The sequence below is a fragment of the Tachysurus vachellii genome, chromosome 25, assembly GCF_030014155.1.
Source record: "Tachysurus vachellii isolate PV-2020 chromosome 25, HZAU_Pvac_v1, whole genome shotgun sequence".
NCBI classification, from domain to species: domain Eukaryota; kingdom Metazoa; phylum Chordata; class Actinopteri; order Siluriformes; family Bagridae; genus Tachysurus; species Tachysurus vachellii.
The window spans coordinates 15,214,924-15,233,193 of record NC_083484.1 but is presented as its reverse complement, the minus strand read 5'-3'; the positions used below and the strand labels follow the sequence as shown (position 1 = coordinate 15,233,193).

General features: G+C 39.4%; 1 protein-coding gene across 1 annotated transcript in view; it reads right to left on the bottom strand.

The window, feature by feature from the left end:
- Positions 1-18,270, bottom strand: part of csmd3a (CUB and Sushi multiple domains 3a) — a 235,509-nt gene that overhangs the window by 197,293 nt on the left and 19,946 nt on the right. The window contains exons 2-3 of the mRNA XM_060861354.1: positions 17,546-17,768; positions 2,625-2,737 (exon numbers count right to left, since the gene is read on the bottom strand). Coding sequence (XP_060717337.1) covers positions 2,625-2,737; positions 17,546-17,768 — 336 coding nt within the window. The remainder of the gene's footprint in view (positions 1-2,624; positions 2,738-17,545; positions 17,769-18,270) is intronic.

Genomic DNA, 18,270 nt, shown 5'->3' with positions numbered 1-18,270 from the left:
GAAATGAGTTCACTGTATTCACTGCCATGCAGCTAGTGGGTCGGAAATAGGTGAAATGGTATAAAATGTCAACAAGACAAAGGAGATCATTGCTGACTTCAGGAGGAAGAACACACTTCACACACCTCAAGCGTTGAGTCTGTGAGAAGATCCTGGGGTAAATCACAGATGACCTAACATGGTCTACAGTATAAACACCAACTCTCTTGTAAAGTAAGCACAGAAACGTTTGCCTATCCTGCAACGGCGGAGGAGAGCAAACCTCTCCCCTCTTTCTTTCAAGAAATTCTTTCTTTGCATATCCCAACTTTGGAGGTTGGGGTCAGAAAACAGTGTCAGCCATGATACAGCACCCCTTGAGCAGAGAGGGTTAAGGGCTTTGCTCAAGGGCCCAACAGTGGCAGCTTGGCAGTGCTGAGGCTTGAACACTGCTCCTCCACTCAAAAACCCAGGGCCTTAAAGATACCTGCCACACGTATTTCATTACTTTTGTGGTAATGTCTGAAGTCTACCATGAATTCTGTAACATTTTTTTGTGGAAAAAATGCCTTAGTTACCTCGTTTCAAGCCATTCTAGTGTGGTATAGAAAGCCTGCAGGAAGACTCAGCTCGATTTGCGCCAGTTCTCATGAATATTCAAATGAGCTATGCTGCTTGGCTCCGATTGGCTAACTGCTAGGATATGAGAGCATGACTATTCATTCACCCGGCGCAATAAGTAGCCTAGGCTAGAGGAAATTTGTTTACAATCACCTTGAATTCAGGCAGAACGGCTTCTTCACAAGCCCGTTGACGTTCAGCCATCCTTGCTGTATAGGAAACTCACTGAGCTACACGAATTCTGGGGGCACGGTCTCTAATGGGAGAGCTCATGAATAGTAATGAGCTCAGTAACTCTGACGTCACACTGACCAGCTTTTCCAACTGACCTGATTTCTCCCCTTATTTCTTTTAAGTGGCTAGAACTGACCGGGGAGGTAACAGTTCATTTTCACATTCACGACACAACACAAACACATATGGACCTAACACATATCAAAAAATACAAGTAAAAACGGTTTTGTGTGGAAGGGCACCTTTAACCACTTGAGCCACTTCCCACTCCCCCTATCAGTCTGGTACGGTAGGTGCACTGTCGCTGACCAGAAGACCCTTCGAAAAGTGGTAAGAATAGCAGAGAACATCATCAGAGCCTCACTCATGTCTACACAGGACATGTACAAGAAACACTGTCTGTGCAGAGTTGACAGGATAGTCAAGGATCCCACCATCCCTGCCTACACCCTGTTAAACCCCTGCCGCATACTGTGGTATACGGTGCAAGACAACCAGACTCTGCAGACTACAGAATACACACTGACAATACAGAAAACCCACTGATCTGTCACGACTCTGATGGCTGAACCACACACACCTTCAGTCTTGTCTTGTGCAATATCCAGATGAGTCATGTGCAATTATTCACTTCATCACTTGAGCACTTTATTATTTATCGCAGATAGTCCGTTTGCATTCAATGCCACTTGTCCACTAAACCAAGCAATGCGAACTGACATTTATTGTCCAATAGACATCCTTTGTGACCTGACATGCAATATTTCTCTTATGTCCTTGTCTATGTGTATAGCTTTTCTGTACTGTCTATTGTGCAGACTGTTGTGTGCTGTCTTTTGTGTTGACTTCTTCTTTTTGACATCGATTGCGTAGATTATTGTGCAATAATCCCACGTTTGGTGTGAACTTATGCGTATATCGTTGCATATCGTCGCTATCGGGCGGAATCCTCATATCTCCAAAACCGCTATTTTTCAGGAAATTAAAAAAACGCCGTACCTTATCTGCAGTGCACAGGGTTTAGTCCGCGTTGCAGTGGATTGTCTTGCGCTAAATTCCTGTCCTCAGACGAGCACCAGAACTAGCGGGGGTCAAGATTTTTTTTTCTTTGAGCCCAGTGTTTTGAAGACATTTACCTCAGAAGACGTGTTGATTCATTGCGACTCTTCTTGAGGAGAAATATGCCGCGAAGCTCTCCCACGGAGTGAGGAAGAGGTGGACAGTTGAAGTGTCCAATGGAGTTATGAGATTTGCGCTCAAGCTATTTTCAAGACTTTAGATTGGTTAATAACTTGTAAAAATAACAGACCCACGTGGGGACTGACCAATAGCATCTATATGTGAAAAAAGATGAAATTGACCAAATCTGGACATACGAGGTTTCCGCCCGACAGCGACGATATGTACAGTTGATTACAGTACAGTCTAGTGCTCTGTCTATTGTACCTCTTACGTTGATTGTTGAATGTTAACAACTGCACATTGGACCGAAAGACAATTTCGTTCTGCTGTTCACACCCCGTTTCCTGGCTGAATGCCAAATAAAGTTCACTCGACTTTGACTAAAAAATGAATCCTTTTGATCTGAATTCATTTTCAAAGCCTATAAACTCTAGCCAGCTCCATCTGACGCTTAATACTTTTTCCCGTTTGTATACCGTACCTCGCTTTTTCGATGCCTTCTGTCGATAATTTCCTTTTAAATAAGCACACATGGTCTGATACGTGGGAACGTACAGTATACGAGAAATGAGTCGCTGGTATAAAGTAAAGAAATAACAGCGCCTCACCTTCGTAATAGATTTTAAAGCCATGGGCACTGACGGCAAAGTCGCTGGTGAGACGAAGGGAGAAAACGGAGCCTGTGCTTGTGACTGGAGCAGGAACCTGGAATCCTGTTAACCTGAGAGAGAGGAAAAAAGAAACGAGAGAAAGATAGACAGAGAGAGATCTTAGTCAGGCATCCAAACAAACCTGACCATGTTTTCTTGTTTCTGCATCAGCCACGGCTGCAGTTTACACATCGTCACACAGCAAATGCAAAAAAAATCAATTTTCAGCTTGGAGTTCAAAATCGCTCTCGCCTCTCGTCTCCAAAACGTTTGATTCCGGCGCTAAAAAAAAAAACAAGATCAAACGTCTTGTGTAACGTGCGATATTCCGTGACTTTATCGAATTTCAGACAACGACGCTTCGAGCTAAATTCACACGTATGCAGAAATTCACAGAACAGAACGCACACAGACGCCAACCTGAAAACAACACCAGCTTTTACACCATCAGCGTTTTAGTGTAATATGTCTAATAGAAATAAACAGAACATCTCTATGGCAACGTGACATCTAAAGGAACCTCATGAAGATTTTCAGGAATGTGTTTTGCATTTCAATGAATGTGAGGCATTTAGAGTGAGTCAAAGCTTCACACAACAAACTGTTAGGGGAAATAAATCGCTAGAACATGGATAAAGATACGCAAACCAGCCTGAAGTGGATTGTCTTTTATTTTCCTATAACATCAGTGCCAAGAAGTGTTTGATTTCCTGCAGCAATTCACAACAATTTTATTTCATGTATAAAACAACATTTAGATTTCACTTTTTATCCAAATACAGTATAGACAGATTTTATGAAACAACTTAACAACTAAATTTTACTGTGGGTATAAACAATCACTCCAGGCAAGTGCTTATTTTTTATTTCTTTTTATTTAAAAAAAAAAAGTAATTAATTAATTTATTTATTAATTAATCAATCAATTAATTCATTTATTAACAAACAAACAAACAAACAAACAAACAAACAAACAAATAAATAAATAAATAAATTGTTACTGACATTGGAGACTTCTTCCATAAATCTTACATCAACATTTTTTCCTCAGAGAAAATATTATTTATTTATTTATTTATTTATTTATTTATTTATTTATTTATTTATTTGATTAAACATAAAATAATTATCATTACTGTAACCACACAGAGGTTCATTTCACAAAATGCTATATTCCTGGCAAGAGCTTCTCTTTCACTTTCATTTAAATAAATGAAAACAAACAAACAAACAAACATTTTTTTTGTAAAACAAGTAAACAAACTTCTCCAATCAGAAACTTACTGCTTTACTTCTGACTGTTAATAAAATAAAAATAAAACATACAGCTCACATAAACATTTCCTTTTATTTAAAAAATAAAAAAACTAACAAAAAAAATATTTGTTTATTTGTTTGTTTATTTATTTATTTAGTTAGTTAGTTAGTTAGTTAGTTAGTTAGTTAGTTAGTTAGTTAGTTAGTTAGTTATTTTAACGGTCATTCCTGGCAAGAGCTTCTCTTTTTCTTTCTTTTAAAGTTAACTAAACAAATAAACTAGTAAACAAATAAACTTAACTTCTTGACCTCTGACTGTTACTGGAGACTTCCTTCCATAAACATTTACTTAGGGAACAATTGACCTTAAATGTTTTTATACGAAAAAATAAAAAAACAAAAGTTTTTGTGTCCCTTTATGAATCACATTCAGAGAAGTGTATTAATTAAACCCAATCCAAACTCTTCATCTGCTTCATCCTCCAGCTACATCCTACATCCTTTCTATCTATTTCATAGTTAGACATAATGTTGTGGAACATCATCAGTGCAGGTCAGATGGTGTTCACAGCACAGAGCCGCCACAGAGTCGGGGCGAGCCGAGAGGTGAAACAAGTCGAGTCGTTAATACCCTGCTGCATTTCTCACATCTTCTCACTTAATTGCTTGCCTCTCAGCGTAACATAACATATCCTCAGGATCGGGAAGAGGAAAAAAATGGCTCCGATACCCTCATGGCAGTTTCTTTCATTTCATTCATTGTGAGAGCTCAGGTCACGCTGAAGGTCACATCAATCAGCAGCTGAGCTGCGAGTCCCATGTGCTTGGATTTCCAGGAAAAAGTGATAAAGAATTTTATGAAAGAAAAAAAAATGACTGAATAGTCTGTGTGTGTGTGTGTCATGGATGGCTTAGACAATTCCCTCCCAGAACACCAAGGGACACAAGGGGGCATTCGCACAGGGGACTTTCACACAAGGGAACACAAGGGGGCAATCACACAAGTGGACATTCACACCGGGGAAAACCAGTGTTCGTTCACACAAGGGGACACAAGGGGGCAATCACACAAGTGGACATTTACACCGGGGGAAACCAGTGTTTGTTCAAACAAGGGGACACAAGGGGGTGTTCACACCAGGGGGCTTTCACACAAGGGGACACCAGGGGACACCAGGGAGCAATCACACAAGTGGACATTCACACCGGGGGAAACCAGTGTTCGTTCACACAAGGGGACACCAGGGGACTTGCACACCAGGGCACAAGGGGGTGTTCTGGCAGAGTTTGTTTATATTCTATGCCATGTGTCTTTGTTTATGTTTTGTTCTCTCACATGTCTTTGCCACACCTGATCCTTATTCCATTCCCGTCTCTGCACCTTTGTTCCCAATACTAATAATTACCTCCCCTGTCTATACCCGTTGTGTTGTATGTGTCTCTTGCCGAGTCCTTGACGTAGTTGGGTGTCTCTTGTTATCGTCTTTTTGTTCTTTCTTTTATTTTCCTGCTTTCTGTATCTTGTTTTGTATTTTGTTGCCTAGTCTTTCTCCTAGTGTCGCACCTCAGACTTTTTGAGTCCTTTCCGTTTGAGTTTCTATGCTGCAATGATGTCACGTATCCAGCGATGGAAATCCCTGCAGCGCTTTGACCCGGGTTTGTCACGTCATTAGCGAGATGTTCCACTGACAGGTTTGTCACAAAACTCTGATAAGATGAACTTTGTTCAAAATCATCGGCAGTTCTATTGGATTTTAACATCTTTTTATTCACCGAGCTTTAGAGACAAAGCGCTACGAAGCTGTCAGAACTGTCCAATTAGGTCGCGGGTCTTTACCCAGAGTCATTCTGCAGATCAGGAGAAGAGGCTAATCCGTTTCCCGCACTCTTATTAGAGGAGGTGCGGCAAAACGGAATAAAATCGCTGGACATCATTATCATCGCTGAAAGGGACGAGAAGACAAAGTGAGATTACTCACAGGCCTCTCGCACTCGTCCTGCTCTGTAGCTCGCACAGCACAATGGGATGTGTGAGGAATGAGGTTAGATACATGCACAGTTCAGTCCTTTCAGAGGAAGATGCTGGAATAATCTTCAGTTAGTGTTGATGTTAGTATGACCGCAGGATCGAGGAGGTGTGAAAACACTGTGTCTGATCCTCTATAAACAGCTAACACATTTAATAAAAAAATGTAAAAATTTTAAAATTAAAAAATAAATAAATAAATAAATAAATAAATAAATAATAAAATAAAAATAAAGTTATAAACAACTGAAAACAAAAGGGAAGAAATTTCAATTTATTAAATTCAATTTAAAAATGGTATTAAAAACAAAAACTAAATAAATAAATAAATTATAAACCACTGAAGTTTATGGGAAAAGTACAATTACAAATTACTCAGCTCATGACAAACAAAATCCTGTAACCCTGTAAATATCTTCTATTATTCTATACTTATAAGCTAATGCACTAATTAAAAGTTAGTCACACACACACACACACACACACACACACACACACACACACACAATTTAAATACACTGCTAATCAATATTTATATCAATATCAATACCAGATTTCAGTAATATCTTCAGTCTGTAGCAAGGACTGAATCCTGAATACTGAATACTGCCTTGTCGACTGAATCCTTGCGTAAGAATCACTCGACTCTGAACATGACACAGAGTGAATCACAGCAATATCAACATTAGTAATATAAACAGAACTATTCTGCCGTGTCGTTCTTGCTTTGTACGACGTTTCCTTTACTTAGGAACCTGAATTGCAGATGTTGTGCACATCTGGAGCGCTGGGCGTCACTGCCAGGAGGTCAGGAAATAAAACACAAAACTGATTTATAGATTTATTTATATTTATATTATAGCAAATGATTTGGTGATTAGCTATGAAGCTTCATGAAAATCCACAGAACATGCACACACACTCCTCTCACACTCCTCACACACTCTTTACACACACTCCTTCTACATTCCTCACACACACTCCTCACAAACACTCCTCACACTCTCCTTACTCACACTCCTCTCACACTCCTCCCACACTCCTCACACTCTCCTTACACACACTCCTCTCACATTCCTCACACACTCCTCACACACGCCTCACACTCTCCTTACACACACTCCTCTCACATTCCTCAAACACTCCTCACACACTCCTCACACTATCCTTACACACACTCCTCTCACATTCCTCAAACACTCCTCACACACTCCTCACACTATCCTTACACACACTCCTCTCACATTCCTCACACACTCCTTTCACACTCCTCACACAGTCCTCACACACACTTCTTACACACACTCCTCCCACACTCTCCTTTCACACTCCTCACACACACTCCCTACACACACTCCTCACACACACTCCTCTCACACTCCTCACACACACACTCCGCTCACACTCCTCACACACACTCCTCCCACACAGTCCTCACACACTCCTCACACACACTCCTCCCACACACTCCTCACACACACACTCCTCTCACACTCCTCACACACTCCTCACACACACTCCTCTCACACTCCTCACATACACTCCTCTCACACTCCTCTCACACTCCTCACACACACTCCTCTCACACTCCTCACACACTCCTCACTCACACTCCTCTCACACTCCTCACATACACTCCTCTCACACTCCTCACACTCTCCTTACACACACTCCTCTCACACTCCTCACACACACTCCTCACACTCTCCTTACACACACTCCTCACACTCTCCTCCCACACACTCCTCACACACTCCTCTCACACTCCTCACACTCTCCTCCCACACACTCCTCACACACTCCTCTCACACATTCCTCGCACACACTCTATTCACTGGTCCTAATCTGGCGGCTGCACATTTTCTCCAGCCATGATAATGATAAAACGCTTCATCTCCTTGTGAGCTTCCTCAGCACTCCAGCACACAATGTGGTTGGGATTATGGACTTCAGGAAGCTCAGGCTGGAAGCTCAGGCTGCTGCTTTCTGCCACTCGCAGACACGCAGACACATGACTTCCTGGACACCAAATCCTTCTTTTGTGTCATACGTGATGCACTATTATTAAAAATATTACTACTATTAATAATAATAATAATCATTATCATCATCATGGGGGGCACGGTGGCTTAGTGGTTAGCACGTTCGCCTCACACCTCCAAGGTTGGGGGTTCGATTCCCGCCTCCGCCTTGTGTGTGTGGAGTTTGCATGTTCTCCCTGTGCCTCGGGGGTTTCCTCCGGGTACTCCGGTTTCCTCCCCCGGTCCAAATACATGCATGGTAGGTTGATTGGCATCTCTGGAAAAATTGTCCGTAGTGTGTGTTTGCGTGAGTGAATGAGAGTGTGTGTGTGTGTGCCCTGTGATGGGTTGGCACTCTGTCCAGGGTGTATCCTGCCTTGATGCCCGATGACGCCTGAGATAGGCACAGGCTCCCCGTGACCCGAGGTAGTTCGGATAAGCGGTAGAAGATGAATGAATGAATTATCATCATCATCATCATCATCATCATAATTGAACATTTTAAGGATGATGAGGTTTAATATCAGGAAAAACATTTAATGATTTCAGGGAACAATCTCTCTCTCCCTCTCTCTCTCTTTCTCTCTCCCTCTCTCTCTCTTTCTCTCTCTCTCTCTCTCTCTCTCTCTCTCTCACATTATCTCTCTCTCTCTCATAATACATTACTGTACGCCATTTTCAGTGTAAAATGAAGGTTAATACATTTAGGTTAATTATTTTTGAACCAAAAATTGATTTTTAAACTGGAATTTTTAAAAAATGCCGATCTCCGATTTAACCGAGGAAACAGATGCCGTAAAGTTTTCTGTTTAGAGCAAATAGATCAACAGTAAGTATTGGCACCACGTAGAGAGCTGCAGAACGTCTTCGGTTTCTGACGTAGTTTTGTGTTTCTTCGTGATGTAAACTATCAGTGTACGGATACGTGTGCAGTAAAGTCGAGCAGTGTGACTGCACCGTGAGCAGCACTGGACCTTATAATTAGCTCTCACAGCTCGAGTTTTCGCCCAGCAGAACAACAGGAACGTGATTAATTTACTTGATTCTCTCTGACATATTGTGAGATATTGTGTTTGCCAGAGTATGACATTTCCATTTAATATGCAGCGTGAGGCAGCATGAACCATCAATTAATCAAATCTGTACATTTTCCTAGTGGAAAAAAAACAACAATTAACAACGCCGTAACAGTGACGCTTTATTAGGAACAGGACGGGCTCGGATACGAGCGCGGTTTAGACCCGGATCGGATTCGTCTCCGTCGAACGCTAATTTATTTGGAAAAAAAAAAAAAGGAATGACAAATTGCAATATCATTGAATTATAAGATAAGCAGCGTGTCAGGAGCATCTGTCTGAATCTCTGTGATGGATTGATTTCTCAAGAGCGCTCGAATAAATAAATAAATAAATAATATTTTCTCTGAGGAAAAAATGTTGATGTAAGATTTATGGAAGACGTCTCCAATGTCAGTAACAATTTATTTATTTATTTATTTGTTTGTTTGTTTGTTTGTTTGTTTGTTAATAAATGAATTAATTGATTGATCAAGAGCGCTTTTTTTATTTTATTTTTTTTGCAATGCAAGCTAATGTGTGTTTCCGGAAAAATCTCGATGGAGCTTCATCATAACATCCGTCGAGCGGTACGCCACGCCCCTGAAGTGTTTCATCTCATTTATTATGTCATTACGACATCCAGCTGCTCGCCATGTACGCCATTTTGAGGCCTCGAGCTTTTTGAACCCAACTGTAAACACAGCAAAAGTGAGCGGCGTAAAATAATCTAAGTGCTCACTAACGATTCTGTGCATCTATTACAGGCTCCGAGCAAATCCATTAGCTTTAACTAATGAGAAATCAGTAGCTCTAATAAAACCGACAGGAGAAAAACAGAAAGAAAAAAACAGACACAGGGTCTAAATGTGAAAACATTTCCAGCAACATTTTTCTTTAATGATTGAATTTCTTTTCTAGTTCTTTGTTTTGTTTTGTTTTGAGGTTAGCGATAATTAAGAAAGGTAGCGGTTCCGGTGGACAAAGACAGATAACAGAAAAATGTCTTATGGGTGATTCCACAGCTGTGATCATTCATTCATTCATCTTCTACCGCTTATCCGAACTACCTCGGGTCACGGGGAGCCTGTGCCTATCTCAGGCGTCATCGGGCATCAAGACAGGATACACCCTGGACGGAGTGCCAACCCATCACAGGGCACACACACACACTCTCATTCACTCACACAATCACACACTACAGACAATTTTTCCAGAGATGCCAATCAACCTACCATGCATGTCTTTGGACCGGGGGAGGAAACCGGAGTACCCGGAGGAAACCCCCGAGGCACGGGGAGAACATGCAAACTCCACACACACAAGGTGGAGGCGGGAATCGAACCCCCAACCCTGGAGGCGAATGTGCTAACCACTAAGCCACCATGCCCCCCCAGCTGTGATCATTTCTTTGTTTGTTTGTTTGTTTATTAATTTTTTAAAAAAAAACTTGCATAATGTTGAATTAGAGGAAATCTCGGGTAAGAATCTCCTTTACTTTCTCTCCCTCTCTTTCTCTCTTACCATCTACCCATCTCCTTTACCCTGTCTCCTTCTCTCGCTCTCTTTATTTTTTTTAACCCTCTATGCTCTACCTATCTCCTTTTTCTTCTCTCTCTCTCTCTCTCTCTCTCTCTCTCTCTCTCTCTCTCTCTCTCTCTCTCCTCTCTCTCTCGCTCTTTCTTTCTCTCTTACCCTCTACCCCCCCTCTCTCCCCCTCTACCCGTCTCCTTTTCCTTCTCGCCTTCTCTCTCTCCCTTTATTTCTTTCTTACCCTCTACGCTATACCTGTCTCCTTTTCCTCCCCCCTTCCCCCCTCCCACCACCCTCGCTTCACTCGGCTGTTACACGAGTCGAGTTTTGAAGAGATTTTCAGCTACAAATTGGCAAACACAAAAAAAAAAAAAAAAAAAGTGGTTTGTCAAGCGGTTGCAACCACGCTGATGTCACACAGCCATTACGGACTTCCTCATAACTCCGTCACCTTCGTTCAAAACGAGCTCGTCGGTCGACACGACCGAAAATAAAGATAAAGGAAAGTGAGAAACCTTTCTTCTTCTCGGGATCTTGAGGAAATTCTGAATGATGAAATGCATCAGTAATGTATCGTGTAACAGACGACACGGAAAAGCAAGTTTCCACAGAGAAGAACCGAGATGTTAAACACATGAACACTTTCTTTAAATCACCCGGTGTTTAGGATGCTTCCAAAACACAGCTTGAGCCTGTTGCTGTATCATTTCATCCGACAATCACAGTTAGTCATTAGAGTCAATCAGTCCGGCAGCAGAAATTAGACACACCATCCCTTCTGCACTGCAATATGTTTCCCCCTGAAGAGGACTAATTAAGGGAAGCGGTGATCCACAATCTTTAAAGGAGCAAGTCTCATTTCTCTGGAGGGAAAACTTCAAGACGAGTCGGCTCCCGGAAAGTGCCACTTGGCTTTGATTTGTCGGAATAAGAACTTTTAATAAGAACATGGTGCAACTGCTACCATTTTCTATATAATCACAGTCATCATTCGCTATAACTGCTTATAATTCTTTATAAATGGTTAACAAACTCTATAAATGTTTTAAAAATGCATTTAATTAGAAAAATTAAATAATCATTTAAAATTCAACTAAAGTAGAATTTCTCATCATAACTTTTCGTATGAAGGACAAATACATAATCACCCACAAATACATTCATAACAGGTTATAATGCATGCATAAAGCTAAATAAAATAAAAAGAACAAAGAACAGGCATTGATACATAAAGCAATGGTTATAATACACTGTTAACAGGATGCATTGGAATCAGTGTTTATAACACATTATATCACCGTAGCACCAATGACGAAAGTGATAGTTATGATGAGTTATGAACATATTTGTATCAAGTTATAATACATATAGGTCACCTTTTTGTAGTATTTGTAAAAATCCATTACATGTTAGAGCTAGTTATGAATTGTTAACATGATGTATTATAAGCAGTGCTTATAACGCATTATAACAACAGTAAGCATAAAGTAACATAAAGAATGTAAGCATCTATTGTATAGAGATGTACTGATTTTTTTTAAAGCATACTACCAACTTTACCATATTTTGTCAAATAATTAGAACTGAAGCAGAATTTATTTGGTATTATTGTTATAATGCATTATAGACACTGCTTATAATGTACTCAGTGTGTGTATATATATATATATATATATATATATATATATATATATATATATATATATATATATATATATATATATATACACACACTGAGTACATTATAAGCAGTGTCTATAATGCATTATAACAATAATACCAAATAAATTCTGCTTTATATATATATATATATATATATATATATATATATATATATATATATATATATATATATATATATATATATACTCAGCCTAACAAGCATTTCTAATTTTCTATTGCCTTTTTGTAAATGTTTACAATTATATAATGGCTTATGAATGCAGTATGACCGGATATGTATATATTTGTAGGTTATAATACATGAATATAGCCTTCATAGAAAAGTGTTACGTGGAGTTCAAATGAAAAAAGAAACTCCTCCATTTAATATAAGGCATGGCTATAACACATTTTTAAAATAATTATAAGTTATAATTATAATTACTGTATATGATGCCCTATGAATGGATAATTACAGGTTATTAATGTATTTATAGTTGACTATACATGAATATGGCATTTGAAAAATTTTTACCTGTGTATTATTATTATTAAAGAGTGCATTAATATTAACCTGGGAGTTGCAGCTGGAACTACAGCTCCATGTGTTTATTATGTAGCTTTATGAACTCTGTCATTAATAACATCATATCATAATGTTCATAAGGCTGAATAACACCCTCTTAAGTCCTCTATTACAAGTGATCAAATGTGAAAAGAACAGCTGGGACTTGAAGGAAAAAACAGGGACAGATCTTTATGAAGCCCTTCACTGTAGCTTTGTAAAGAATTATTAGAGCTTACGAGGTGTTTACGGAAGCATTCAACTTTTAAATAAAAAGGTTATCACGTCTGAAATAGACCTTAGCGAGATGAGAAGCAGAGCTGCTGGCATTCTCTCCTGCATTTTAACCCTCAAATGCAATCATTTAATAATAATCTCTAATAATGAACTGAACACTTACTCCAAATGGAGAGAACATATCGATTTATGGCAAGCTTCGCTCATAAAACACATTTAAATCCATGAGATACTTTTGGAAAAATGCACTGTGTACGTTTTAAAGTCTGCTGCGATTTCATCCTCGCCAAACTGGTCAAGGTCGATTGCATTACCGCATTCATCTGAGGAGCAAGAAGAGCACTTTTCTTTTTTTAGCATTCTGCACTTCTATTTTGTCTCTATTAATATCTGGCATGTTGTGATGAATAGTGCGTCCTACCAAGCTGGGATTTTAAGTAACAGATTAGCCAGCCTCAGTCTTTCGTTTGAAAGTTATTTAGCTCTCAGACGCTAAAAAGGAGCTCGGGTTCTATTTTTGTCTCCATTAGACGAGCGAGGAACCAGCACGTAAGTTTCTGTCATCTGTAAAAGACTCTTCAGACACGCACCTCCACTTTTCAGAGCAGTGCTGACGTATAAAGCGCAAAATATGTAGCTGTTTCTTGGAAAAAAGAATTGAGATGAAGTCATTTTTTGATCGTGATACCTGATTGTTTAATCCTGATGTGACGACTCGCAAGCATCACGTACATAAAATTAAGCATTATAATGAGTTATGCCTTGAGGTGCTGACTTGATAAAAGGTTGTTATGACACTTTCTGAGCTGACTTCCATATGTCCATAAAATAAGCAGACATCTTCAAAGGATCCAGGTGTCAGCTATTATAAAGCGCGCTTCATTTGCCAGTACTGATGTCCAGCTCACAAAACATCTGAGTCACTTGACATAAGGATGTTATTACACTTTCTGAGCTTATTTTGCCAGTGTTGTTCTCAGAGACTTCTTGCTTCCTGATAAAATATCTGAGTCACTTGACATAAGGTTGTTATGACACTTTCTGAAAGCACTTATCATGTACATAACATACAGTAACATCTATAAAGGCTTCAGGCGCCAGATGACAAAAAGGCTGCTTCATTTGCCAGTACTCATGTACAACCGATTGAAACATCTGCGTCACTTGGCATAAAGTTGTTATGACACTTCCCATAGCATACGCAAACGTATAAAGCCTTAAGGTGTCAGCTATCATAAGGACGTCTTCTCTTGCCAGTGTCGTTGTCAGAGGCTTATTTCTTCAGGTGTCAGCTGTCAGATTGCTTCCTTTGACCAACTTTAATGTCAACTTGAGTTCAGTGACATAAGGTTGCTATGACACATACTGACATATTTGACATAAAGACCGGTTCCTTTACAAGAATGATGTCCAGTTGATAAAACATCTGAGTCACTTGACATAAGGTTGTTATGACACTCTCTACGGACCTCTGTATGTCCGTAGCATACACAAACTTCTATAAAGCCTTAAGGTGTCAGCTTTCATAAAGAGGTCTTCTTTTGCCAGTGTTGTTGTCAGAGGATTATTCCTTCAGGTGTCAGCTGTCCGATTGCTTCCTTTGACGAACTTTGATGTCAACTTCATGCCCAGTGACATAAGGTTGCTATGACACTTTCTGAATTTCACACATAAACGAATTCTGGATGTATTTCCTCCTGTATTTTCAAGCATAAAACAGAACTAGAAACAGCAATGAGCAAATTTGCAGAATCTGACGCCAAACGTTGCGATTCCTATTCATTTCCCGCCCTTAACGGTGACTTCCTTGAAATTTACCAACATGGATTAGAGGGTTTATAAACAAACATGCACACAAAAGAAACGTAATTACCTTCCAGCAGTACCAGCGTGTGGACAGAGTGATCTGATCAGGCTGATTTACTGCCAGGACCTTCTTTCACTTCAGCACTTCCTCCCTCATTAGTGGCCTGTTAACGCTCGTGATACAGGACATGCAGGGCCTCTTTCAGTCCTGTTGCCGTAAAAGGCTTAACCGTAATTACACTCGTCCCTAATTAGGAGCAAATTCACTGCTGTGGCAATGCTGCTGTTTGCAAGAGGGTGGTTTTTTCAAGCTTTCAAAGGATTTCATTCGAGGATAGGTAGAAGGCTTATTTGTTGTAAAAACTATATATATATATATATATATATATATATATATATATATATATATATATATATATATATAAATAGAGAGAGAGAGAGAGAGAGAGAGAGAGAGAGAGAGAGAGAGAGAGAGCGAGAGAAAGAGAGAGAGAGAGAGAGAGAGAGAGAGAGAGAGAGAGAGAGAGAGAGAGAGAGAGAGAGAGAGAGAGAGAGAGAGAGAGAGAGAGAGAGAGAGAGAGAGAGAGAGAGAGAGAGAAAGAGACAGAGAGAGAGACAGAGAGAGAGAGAGAGAGAGAGAGAGAGAGAGAGAGAGAGAGAGAGAGAGAGAAAGAGACAGAGAGAGAGAGAGAGAGAGAGAGAAACAGAGAGAGAGAAAGAGAGAGAGAAAGAGAGAAAGAGACAGAGAGAGAGAGAGAGAGAGAGAGACAGACAGAGAGAGAGAGAGAGAGAGAGAGAGACAGAGAGAGAGAGAGAAAGAGAGAAAGAAACAGAGAGAAACAGAGGGAGAGAGAGAAAGAGAGAGAGATCTATGGCTAAAAATTAGCAAAACAACTAGCATAACTCTTTTATGAGGTGCTGCTTTTTATTTTTAATTTACAGGCTGGATTACAGATTTTACATCTCAGTAAACACGGACGTTCACCTGCAGAGGTTTGGCTCATAATTAGATCGAGTTAAATATAGTCTGTAAAAGGCTACGTTTGAATGATGCTTCAAAGCTGGCAGGGTTTTATTAGCATGATTAGTGATTATGGCTAAAGATCAGAGCGTTGGCAGCACTTCCTGCTCTTGTGTCACAGGCTCTGAAACCCGCCGTCGTTTCCAACTCAAAAATTAGCTCAGCATGAGAGCAATTAGCGTGCAGGGCGGGTTTATGGTTATGGAACAGCATGCGCGTTAGCGTCCCTTCACCTGGTGACCTTTTCCTTTTGTGGAAACTTTCCAAATTGGAAGTTAGATCAGGTGACATTGTTTTATTGTTGAGAGCAGTTTAGTGAAAAACTCGCTGAAATAAGGCCATCTTCCGTATTCAGTCCCATAATTCTATATGTTGTAACTGTGAAGAATACTGCGATGTGTGTGAAGTGCTAGAGTATACTATGATATGATTTTCCTAGTTCATAATACTACATAACATCTACATAAACAATTCATAAAAATGTAAATGCCAGCTGTCATAAAGACTGCTTTTTAGCCAAATTTGTTTGGTGGTAATAAAAGGCTTATACAGGTGGTATGCAGCCTTATGAACATTAAAGTTATTTTAGACAATGATTATAAGGCTACATAAGGCTACATATCTATCATGCCCCAAAAATTGTCAGTAACCTTTTGAAATTCTGTCCAGATTTATGCCTCTAGAAGTGCTAGATGTCATATAAATTCCTTTTTTCAAATTTGATCAGTTGTAATAAAAGACTTATGAGGGTGTTATTCGGCCTTATGAACATTATGATATGATATGATTTTATTAATGGCAGAGTTCATAAGGCTACATAATAAACACTTTGTGCACCATTAAAGCTACATTAACTACACAACTCAACCTACCGAAAGATCTATCCAGGTTTATTCCTTTAAGTGCCAGCTGTCATTTGTTTTTTGTTTTTTTCAATTTTCATCAATTGTAATTAAAAGCTTATGCAGGTATTATGCAGACATATAAACATTAAGTACAGTGTTAACAAAATATTTCAAATATGCTTTCTTCAGTAGCTTAAAATGATTCTTTGGTAACATTTTCTATCAAGGTCATATCTGTAATAAGTATTTGAAACATCCATCTCATGTTATAATGAATTCATAAGGCATTATTCATAGGATTCATAGTTTGTATTCATTATTCATAGTTTGTAGGATTGTTGATGATTAATTTATAAATTGCTAAAAGAATTAATAGTGCTCATAATACTGTACTTTCTATCACCAAACCATGCCCTACTCATAAAGAATAGTACATTATGAGATGACATAATGAGTACATAATATGTTATAAGCTCTGCTTGCAGGATTATGCATTCTTTAACAACTTATAAATGTCTTATGAACAGTGTTACAAACTAATGCTTTTGCAAATAATTACATAATAATGACATATATAACACCTTATGAATGCATTATAACATGTTAAGTCATTATACATATAGCCTTCATAGAAGTGAATTAATTAGGTCTAGAAACTTCTCTAAACATGTTATCTGTGTTCTGCTGTAATGAATTATGTCATATAGCATCAATCTCTGTGAAAAGGTGCAATTATAAGCTATAATAGGTTACAGAGTCATCATAAAGTGCTCATAGCATTTTCATACAATTTCATTAGGTTGCATCTGAAATTGTCTGCATGACATAAAAGAAGAAGAAAGAAGATGTACCTTGTTCGAAAGTTGGCAGGGTGAGGATGGCCATCATATAAAGATAAAAAGTCATATTCCTCCTCCACGGCAAAGGATTGAAAAACTATGTGAATTCTATTCCTTTCCTCAGCTACAATAACCCAAGTGCAGTTCGCTCCGTTGGGGTATCCGTGTGGATATCCAGGGCTTTCTATGGTCCCGTTTTTTCCTTTTAACGTCCCACCACATGTGTAAATGAAACCTGAAAGACACAGACAGAGATGAAGAGCATGAGATGGTTAACAGTCGTTCTATAAGCTTCCTGTCTTCTACATAATGCAGGAGAAAACGCATGACTTTGGTGATGATCATGGCTTCATTTCATGCTTTCCTGATCTGAATGGAAATGAAAACTTTTTCTCCTTCACAGTTCAGTTAAAGGACAGTGGAGGGAAATCCACCTCACAGCCTGGAGAGGTGAAGGAGAAGCTTTTATCAGTGACAGTAAAGTAAATCGCCCAGCAACAGCAAGCAGCATCAATCCAGCTTCTCTGATTATCCTTCAGCACTTCCCTTAAGAAGTAATTAGCCTTTACTGCAGGAAGACAAGAGAATCTCTCTCTCTCTCTCTCTCTCTCTCTCTCTCTCTCTCTCTCTGTCTCATACATTCTCCCTGTCCCTCTACCTGTTTTGCTCTCAGCGTCTCTCTTTGTATCCCTTTCTCCCCCCCCTCTGTCTTTCCTTTCTGTCTCACACACTCCCCT